Source organism: Daktulosphaira vitifoliae, unplaced genomic scaffold, assembly GCF_025091365.1.
Source record: "Daktulosphaira vitifoliae isolate Bord-2020 unplaced genomic scaffold, ASM2509136v1 Scaffold_153, whole genome shotgun sequence".
NCBI lineage: Eukaryota > Metazoa > Arthropoda > Insecta > Hemiptera > Phylloxeridae > Daktulosphaira > Daktulosphaira vitifoliae.
This window is the reverse complement of record NW_026099721.1, coordinates 1,675-12,253: the sequence shown is the minus strand read 5'-3', so window position 1 is coordinate 12,253 and position 10,579 is coordinate 1,675. Positions and strand designations below refer to the sequence as shown.

At 25.8% G+C, this 10,579-nt stretch overlaps 1 protein-coding gene across 1 annotated transcript; it reads left to right on the top strand.

Annotated features, from left to right (window-relative positions):
* Nucleotides 1-853: 853 nt before the first annotated feature.
* Nucleotides 854-6,616, top strand: LOC126909159 (uncharacterized). The gene is made up of 6 exons (XM_050691582.1): nt 854-986; nt 1,058-1,153; nt 2,332-2,397; nt 4,672-4,855; nt 6,125-6,379; nt 6,448-6,616. The coding sequence occupies exons 1-6, from the start codon at nt 921-923 to the stop codon at nt 6,534-6,536; spliced, it is 756 nt and encodes a 251-aa protein (XP_050547539.1). The 5' UTR covers nt 854-920; the 3' UTR covers nt 6,537-6,616.
* Nucleotides 6,617-10,579: the final 3,963 nt, after the last annotated feature.

The following is a 10,579-nucleotide window of genomic DNA, read 5'->3' as shown; positions in this document are numbered from 1 at the left end:
GTTTTTGTAAAAAAGTTGTAATTTTAAATCCCCCCCTGTAGGCAGTTAAAGTGTCAGATATAAAAAAAATATATATACCAAATGATAAGTAAAGACATCATGCATCTATAAAAAAAAAATTATATTGATCCATACATCTTTCAAAAAGTTATAGCATTATAAAGTTAAAAATATAAAAAAGAATTTAAAAGAAGGAAATTACCTAAGGTTTTAACATAAAAAAAATTATGTTTATTTTTTTTTGAAAAAGTTATGGAAGTTTTAAGAAAAAAAATTGAAAAAAATGACAAAATTTACGGATTTTAATAATTGTAATTTTTTTGAAGATTTCCCTCATTTACGTGTAACGAGAGAAAATTTTTCAATTTTTAGAGACGTAAATTATTATTTCGACTGACTAAAAATAAATATTTCTGATGCTATAAAAAACGCTTATAATAACAAATTAGTTTGCTCTTGGTAGAATTACAAAAAAAATTAGCGCACTACAGTAACGTCCGTAAAAGTAGTGCACTACTTTCAGACTATGAAAAAAACTACATTTTGTAGTTTGTGTTATGTCTGAACAAAAATGCTAATATTCAATTAGCCTTGTATGGCGACTTACTTCTCAAAAGACTTTATAATTATCTTTTTAATAAACAATCATATTATATCCTGTAAATTATTCATATTTAAATTTTGCAGCTTTTAAAATGTTTTGTTTAAAAGTTTGATTTATTACTTCAATTGCATATTTTATATTTAAATTTGTACGTAACTAATACAAATAAGAAAAATAAATATTTTTTTTATGCCTTTATATAAATCTACATTATATTTTAAGTTTTTCTTAATCAATTTATACTTTCATTATAAATAGATAACTGCACTGTTTTATTACCAAAACCTATTTAATATTCTCTTAAAAATTTTGCAAAATGAACTGTGTAATTTATTTTGGTGTGTTATTATGTGTTAAATCTTCTTTCGTGATATTAAGTTCGGTAATTAAAATAAAAATTCATTATTTATAGTAAATTCTTAAAGTTTAATTAAAAAATTATATGTTTACTAGACCACTCACTGTGTTGAACAAATTGATAATATTCTACATGACCAAAATAATCCAATTATACCTGAAAGGCAAACAAAAGAACAAAGAGTTAAAGAAGTAACGTTTTAACATATAATAAAAAATAATCACTTGTAGCTAATAATATTTAAAATAAAAAATATATTGAAAAAGTAACAAAAATTATTAAAAAATTTTGGATACGTATTTTGGTAACCATTAGCTAGTACACTCACTAGCAAGTTGCTCTCCTTCCTTTATTACATTTTTGTGTTTGGAAAAAATTTTGATATTACGATTTCGTTATATCCATTAAATCAATTTCTCTTAAATTCCATACTTCTTTATCAAAATCCATTTTACTCATCAAAATATAAAATTATCTGTAAATCTACTATTAAAGCTGACATTGTGTGTTGTCAGCTATGATTCGAATTGTTCGGAATGTCTATGTGTTTTTCTATTAAATTTCAAAATTTAGTTCTCTCTACTTTTCCAATAAATTAATTCTAAAAAGCCAATTTTCCCTCTACTTCCTGTTCAAACGTGAATTCAATGGATAAGTAAAATTAATTTAAATATTGTATAAAGTCCTCCGTATTATAATCTTTCTTTATTACAGAAACAATATCATCAACATACCTAGCTCCACCTTTCGGAAAATCACCATAAGTGTTTTTTAAATTCATTACGAACCTACTCATGAAAAGTCTTTAATGAAAAACTTGAATTTTTCTTCAATTATTAATTTTAGATGATATCACATCGGAATATTTTTCGGTATAAATTTTGTTTTAAGACCCAACATAATTTTTTTTTAATATTAACTAGGTATTTCTGTTTCTTCATCCAAAAACACAACGTTGGTGTAATTCTTAACTAAGTATTTTCTCATTTTTTAGAAAATAAAATTAATAGACTATTATTAAAGTTATTTATTGTCCTCTTATTTTTGTATTCTGAAAGCAAATTTTGAAATTTTTTCTTTTTTTTGGTTCAAATTTATGTTTATTCATCTGGTACATCATCTGTTCCAATATTTCCCATTATTATTTGCCAAAAAATTTTAAATTATTATTTTTAATTTTAAATTACATTTTAACACTTATGGATTTACATACTTTATTAATAAACTACTGTGTGTGTCTAACATTTAAAATTGATTAAATATATAAATCAGTTAAAATTAAATAAAAAATTATTTAACGAAAGAAACATGTGAAACTATTATCAATATTTGTATGGTAAGTTGCAATAAAAATATTATATTTTACCAGGCTAAAGAAGCAGCAATAATTTTTGGAAATCAGAGTTTAAGTATTGAAAAACTCAGTGAAGTTGAGGTAATTTTTTATTTACCTAAATTTACTTATATAATTAACTTATTTAATTGCTAAGATAGAATAAAAAATTGCTTTCAGCATCAAAAAAAAAAAACCCAGCACAGGGGGGTCGCGGCACAGTGGTGACGTGGCATAGATGGATCAAGTATAATGATATCTGACAGTGATTAAAATCACTATTAAAAAAAAACGCTTCGATGCAAATCTTTAGATAGTGTTTAATTTTAAAAAATTGGTGGATTATTCCAAAGCTACATGATCTGCTAGTTCATCATTAATATCCTAATTAAAATAAAGTATGTCGAATGAAAAAATTAAAAAAAATATTAATTCTCATAAAAAAATAATGTTGATCCATACACTTTTAAATATGTCATAGCATTATAAAGTTAAAAATATAAAAAAAAAAATGGAGAATTTTGACACGAAAATAGAATTTGGTAGCCATTTTTACCGTGAAGATAAAATAAAGTCCGAATTTTTTTTTCGCATAATAAACTAGATTACATTAACTTTAATTTAAGATAAAAGTGTCAGACTTTCCGGAACACTTTCAAAATTTATGTTGAAAAAGTAAATTTTTTGTGAAAAAGTTGTAATTTTAAATCTCTCCCTGTGGGCAGGTAAAGGGTCAGATATAAAAAAAATATATACCAAATGATAGGTAAACACATCATGCATCTATAAAAAAAATATTATATTGATCCATACATCTTTCAAAAAGTTATAGCACAATAAAGTTAAAAATGTAAAATTTTCACACAAAAATAGCATTTGGTTATTTTTAAAAAAATTATGGCAATTTTAAGTAAAAAAAACCCAACCAATACCTTCTCAGCTTCGCATCGAAGCTAAAAGTAAAAAAATTTCGAAAATTAGCGATTTTTAAATTTGTAATTTTTTTGAAGACTTCCCCTATTTACGGGGAACGAAGGAAATTTTTTCATTTTTTAAAGTTTGTCTTTGACTAGATACGAATTGTGATCTTTTGACGTATCGTTGAAAGAAATCGGTTCGGCGAGAGCTGAGAAAATGTGGTAACAAACACAAAAATACAAAAAAATAGTAAAATTAATACCTATTCGCATCGATGCTAAAAGTGAAAGAAAGTGTTGCTGTAATTTGTTAATATGTTAAATAATTAATTAATATCATGTCTAAATAATCAATAACTATGACAATTCAAAAATAAAGTTACTTGTGCAATATTATAATTTGTTTTTGTCTCTTTAATCAAAAGTTGCATATTGTTTATTTTTAGTGTTTAAATTAATTATTAAAAATATAACACACAAAAAAACACACCTTACGACCATTTTGTAGTTTTTTTTCAAAAAATTTTAATAAAATGGTTTTTGTATTTATTTTATTGTTCATATCTATCAAGTTTTATAGTTAACATATTTATGCACTTTCCGATGGCCTACGTGTCAATTGTCATCCGTAAAAAATTCATCGTCACATTTCAGTAAGTTATTTGTCAGTATGACATCTTTTTTTTTAGCAAGCGCCTTCGTTTGAATGGTAAATTGTTCGCCCATTGTACGCCGTTATTTTTATTATTTGTTTGTTGTAATCTTGTGCTCAAAGTTCTCGTGCCCTTTACCGCAACCGTTGATTGGGTCCTCACCATCACTAAATAACTTCATTGCCGTTGTCGCTTTTTCGGCGTCCGTTTTCACCTGCCACTGCGTGCCTGGATCTACACTCTACTCGCAATACTCACATGTTCAACACCATCACCAAAAGATCTCATACAGTCCACTCACCAATATCAACAATTCATTTATTCAGCTGAGTTTATATTATTTTTGAAAGTTATTTATTATTTATTTTTATTGAGTTTAATTATTTTGTTTTATGCTGTTTTGCCGGCCATTAGTATTTAAAGGACTCCCGTTACCCCTTAAATTTAAGATACTCTTTAAATTACTTCTTATACAAATGGTCATTTGTTATTTAATTATTGTCTATTCTCATTACATTTTTCATGAGAGTTTAGCCGTCATCCTTTCAGGTGACTCTTTTTTCGCTTCAATAAAAGTGATTTAAAAAGAGATAAGGTAAGACAGCATTCTAGTGCTGTGCACAACTAGCCGTCCTACGTTCTAGATGCCTTGTGCGAAACACCACTGTTTATTTACATATAAATACCACTGTTTAATTATTCGATTATTCTAATATCAAAAAGTAAAATACATAAATTATATCACATACAATAAAATAATTTATATAAAGTGCTTTTTACTTCTTTTTTTTAAATTTAATAATTAGAAAGTTGAGGAAACCGAATTTGAAAATGTATTTGAACTTTTACCCAAACGTTATTCATCGCTTGTGGATAGCATTGGAACATTTATAGAAAAATTCCAGGAAATTACAAAAAATGATAAAAACATAAACAAAAATGTTAGCAAAAACGTAAAAAAAATTGTTAAAAAATTGAAAACATTCGATGGTAAGGAAGTTTACTTAAATATTTTTATTAAGTTCTACGATATACACGTATTCTCGCATTTTATGTTATTGTTTTATTTTCACACCAGGTAACAAATATTTTTATAAGATTAATGTATTATAAAAACATCTGTATAATATTATTTTTTGAAAAATGTTTTCGGGACTTGAAAGTGTTCAATTATTTATTTATTTTACTTAACACTTATGAAATAGCATTTCATAATGTGCTAGTTTATTTTATATGATAATATAATAGCAAAATGNTTATTTTATATGATAATATAATTGCAAAATAAACTCCTAGTGTTATACATACAGTGTACTTTTCTCATTTTACTCTATTTTATCATTTGTTAAACCACATTTGAGGTCCATTGCCGCTTTACTCAAATATTTTAAAAGTTCGTTATGCTGCACGTGCACTCGTTATTGTTATACATAATATCATTATTATTTACAATATATGGTTACAGCTAGTTCAAAACTATTATTTTCTCTCCAAAACTGAAAATCTAAAACATATATGCTATAAAATTATGTAGTAATACCAGGCACTTTTTAAGTTCTCTTGAAAAATAAATAAAATGTAGACACATGGTATTGCGGATTAACGAATGTCATGATAATTCATTCCCTGATAGATAANACACATGGTATTGCGGATTAACGAATGTCATGATACTTCATTCCCTGATAGATAAGTGTAATATGTTTTTTAAAAATTGTTGTCATTTTTTCAACAGTAATGTGCCAGAAACATCAACAAAAGTTTCAAAGTCAGGACTCATGTCCTATTAAGTTTCTCCCTATACACATCTATGAATACAAGGAAACAATCTCTCCTAATACTAAAAAGAATTTATACATACCATATATGTACTACACTACGCAACCCTCCGAATCCTAAAATGTAAATGTCAAAATATTTATTTCAACATAACCAAGATCCCAGTAACGTGTCGCATAACTTCTCATTAATTTAATCACTAATTCAATTAAAAAATATCTTTTACTTATAAAAGTTATTATTTATATTATTTATAAACGTTTTCTAAATGATTTTAGGTGTAAATTTCTTTAAAATCCATTAGGATAATATTAAATAATCACATTTTGAAATGATTCCAAATTTTCTAAAACATTTTAGTTTAAAAATTAGTTTTACTAAAATATTTAAAATTTTTGTTCATTATGTTAACTAGAAAAAAGTTTTCTCTGCTTAATTATTTTAAAAATAAGAATTAAATTATGTATTTGTATTTTCTAGAAAATGAATTATTAGACCTAAGAATTTGTAAACAAATTATGAATAATCAATATTACCCAGTACCACATGATTGGGTTTTAAAATGTCTTAAGCTCAATTTTGAATTTAAAAAATGTGATCCAGATAACACCGGAAGAATCGCTATTGGTGATTTTCAGAATGCCATCAATAAAGTTTTTGTTAATGATTTAGTAAAAAAACATATTTTTAAGAGTTTATCTGGCGTAAAAGACGTACAAGACATTTGTTATGAAGGTACGTATCAATTTTTACTTAAACATTTTCATTACATGATTTAACTAACATAATTTATTTAATATTAGCATGGTTATTGAATATAAGAAAAAACTTGTATGAAAGTCAATTTGGTTTGCACTGTTTAGGAATGAAATGTCTTACTTGCATGGCATAGTAAAAACAATATTTTTAATTTATATAAAAAGTGTCTGTTTTTTTAAATAAATCATATTATTACCAAAACATTTCTACATTTCTTAATAAAATATATAACAAAACAAAAAAAAATAATCAATGTGCATAGTATTATAATTATTTAGGTAACTTGATTGAATACTTAAATTATATTTTAATAAATTGTTGGAATTATCAAAAATAGGTTACGAATAAAATATATTTCTTGTTAAAATTAAATAATTAGAATTCAAATACAATTTTAAATTTAAATGTTTCACTCATTCTCAAAATTTCGATCACTGTATATTTTACCAAAAAATTATCCGTATAAATTTGATTTATGTAAGAAATATTTTAAACCCAGCGCAGTAAAAAATTAATTGCACATCTGGCTATAATATTTAAAATAATATTTTTGCTTAGNTATAAAAAATAAGAAATGAGCTACTATATTTATCAAAAGCAATACTACTTTTACGGGTGTATATTTTGCGACATTGCACATGGATTATCACAGGTTTTCTATCATAAAAGTATTCAAAATGTTTATAATGTCTTTCGACACTAATAAAATAAAATTTTAATTCTACGTTCAATAACAACTGTTTAAACTTTATTCAAATGTTAATTATGAATGAAGTAAATTTGTGACAATTTTAAAATCATTTATTTTCACAATTATAACATAATTATTATGGTATGCGTATTATATATTTTATAAAAACCGAAAAATAATAACAATAAATACTATGATGATCAATACAATAACCATGTACGAACAGTTTGTATGTTAACGGAATGCTCAATACTAAACTGATTATTGATATTTTATCAAATTAATAAGATTATAGGTAATTAGTACTAGTCTGGCTACAGAAACCAAAGGTTTGTACTGCGATCTAGAAATGGCGACAAAAGCAACTCGCAAAGGACGGAGTGTCGCCTTTGGGGAGATACCTTTTAGGCACGACGTCGCTTCGGTGGTGTCGTGTCGTCGCCAAGACTTGACGATTCAGCATAAAATTCAAATAAACGGGTATCGCAATCTAACGGTATAGGAGCGCGGCAATTGGAGTATAAAAAATAAGAAATGAGCTACTATATTTATCAAAAGCAATACTACTTTTACGGGTGTATATTTTGCGACATTACACATGGATTGTCACAGGTTTTCTATCATAAAAGTATTCAAAATGTTTATAATGTCTTTCGACATTAATAAAATAAAATTTTAATTCTACGTTCAATAACAACTGTTTAAACTTTATTCAAATGTTAATTATGAATGAAGTAAATTTGTGACAATTTTAAAATCATTTATTTTCACAATTATAACATAATTATTATGGTATGCGTATTATATATTTTATAAAAACCGAAAAATAATAACAATAAATACTATGATGATCAATAAAATAACCATGTACGAACAGTTTGTATGTTAACGAAATGCACAATACTAAACTGATTATTGATATTATATCAAATTAATAAGATTATAGGTAATTAGTACTAGTCTGGCTACAGAAACCAAAGGTTTGTACTGCGGTCTAGAAATGGCGACAAAAGCAACTCGCAAAGGACGGAGTGTCGCCTTTGGGGAGATACCTTTTAGGCACGACGTCGCTTCGGTGGTGACATGTAGTCTCCAGGACTTGAAGATTCGTTATAAAATTCAAATAAACGGGTATTGCTATCTAATGGTATAGGAGCGCGGCAATTGGAGTATAAAAAATAAGAAATGTGCTACTATATTTATCAACAGCAGTAAATTTTGTTGTGGTTTGTGGCAGAAGGGTTCGTCTAACAATTTGATGGTTTCGTTTCTCATAGCTCGTCGAATCGGGCAAATATTCGGTCAGAGCGTCCGGTCGATAAGTGATCACTCAGAACAAAATTGGCAACACATTCCGGTGAGCAATCAATCGTGTTCTAAGGAGAACAATAACAGGTGAATTCGAGTAGCACGTCGAAGAGCGTCAGTTGAAAAAAATAATTTGTATAATAATTTTTGTAAGAAATAAATAGAAATGGAGCAAACAGTGACGGAATATTTTTTAGTATATTATTGTATTTCTTAAGAATATAAATTCAGTTGCTTACACAATCATGTTTCATCTTCTTTTTGATCACTTACTCGTATGATTGAATATCTTATATCTTATATTTTATATCTAAGCATTTATCTGTACTCACATACGTGTATGTAACTTATCCTAGTAATTTATAAGTGAAAATGTGTTAAGAAACGCATATATTAAAATTAATTACTGTTATAAATGTTATGATGATATTTTGCTGAATATTTGTATTGCGTTCTTTGTGATTTAAATAACACATCCACNATCTTTTGACGTATCGTTGAAAGAAATCCGTTCGGTGAGAGCTGAGAAAAAGTGGTAACAGACACAAAAAAAAAAAAAAAAACACATCATAGTAAAACCAATACTTTCTTAGCTTCGCATCGAAGCTAAAATCAAATAATGTTTATTATAAGATGATTAAATATTTATGTTTTCATTTAAAAAAATAGAGTCAACACCCCTGTAAAACAAAAGGGATGAACGAAAACATTATTTTATAATAGATAAATGGAAATACATATGTAACTAACTAAATCCAAAAAAAAAAAAGAATAAACAAAAAAGACATAATTATAAAAAAAATTGTCTAATTTCGTGCGCTGATAAATTTAATTTTAACTTAGATATTTTTAAATAATTATTAGATTAATTAAGTTCTGAATATTTAAATTGTAAAATCTTTTCAAACACCAAGAGTTATATAGAAATTATTATTATTGTTACTATTTAAATGTTTTATTATGATTAAAATACAAAACAAATAGTGATTTTAACGAAATTTTTAGCTTTTTTCATAAATATCTCAAAAAAGAGGTGGTAGAAATAATCTAATTGTAGATTTGATATCGGGGCAAAAATGGGGTTTGAAGAGTATATTATGGTCTCTAATGAAAATTCCTTGTNATTTTTACATTTTGAAAAAATTTTTATAATACACTTAATTGTGTACATTTTTTTATAACAATAACAATAACATTTTGATTGTTTTTTTTTTTAGTTTCGCATTGCTCTTGTGATGCTTTGCGTTTTTTTTTTATGTCTGTCCATAAAAATTCTCAGCTCTCACACAATTTGATCAATATGTTAAATGAACTGATTTTAATCTAGTTGAATTTATAGACATCAAATATCGTAAAAAATCGCTTAATATTAGAAATTTAAACAAATATCTACTGTAAAAAATGGCTACTTTAAAATGTCATGTTTAATTAAATTTTTGGTCCTTTAAAGTTGATTTTTATGAAGGTTTAGAATTTAAAAATGTTGAACTTAACCTTTTTTTTAGTTCAACTTGCAAGTTTGAAATTGATATCATTAAATAGAATATTTTATGGAGATTTAAAAAATGGTTTTTTGAGATTGATTTATGGGCAGAAATTCGTTGTGATCTCGGTTTGTTCCGTTGTCCTAGATTCCTTGGGTAAGTCTTACAGTGTGTGAGTTGTCTGCTGTTCTATTATCTAGCATAATTTAACTGAAGTGTTGTTGTTTAATTCTTAAACTTAGCTAGAAGGATTTAAGAAAAAAATTCAGTACTTTATACTTATTATTGATTTATTGTAATTAAAATAGTTGAATTGCAAGTAATCGTAATAATAGTCAATACACTTAATAGTAAGATGACGGAACTACGACCATTTATTATTAAAAATATTTGATCCGAATATGAACAAGTCCAATGATCAGCTATGCGCTTGACCATCATGACTTGTGCAATAGTTCAGTATAGATTTATATAATTACTATTAACAGCAAATTTATGAAAAAATCCCAACATTTTATTAAAATCACGTATTATATGTTTTGAATATATATGGTAATAAATAATTTCAATAGAAATATTAACCATTTCTATGTATGTATGTAACTCTCGGTGTTTAAATAGATTCTACAATAGAAATATTCAGAATTGTATTCCATACAGTCATATCCAGTACTATAGGAACAATAGTATTCT

Bases quoted from the DNA above. Each gene is read 5' to 3' on its own strand.
- LOC126909159 (XM_050691582.1), top strand. From the start codon at position 921: ATGAACTGTGTAATTTATTTTGGTGTGTTATTATGTGTTAAATCTTCT. The intron at 2,398-4,671 runs GTAATTTTTTAT...TTTAATAATTAG, and splicing joins AAAAACTCAGTGAAGTTGAG to AAAGTTGAGGAAACCGAATT. The intron at 4,856-6,124 runs GTAAGGAAGTTT...TGTATTTTCTAG, and splicing joins AAAATTGAAAACATTCGATG to AAAATGAATTATTAGACCTA.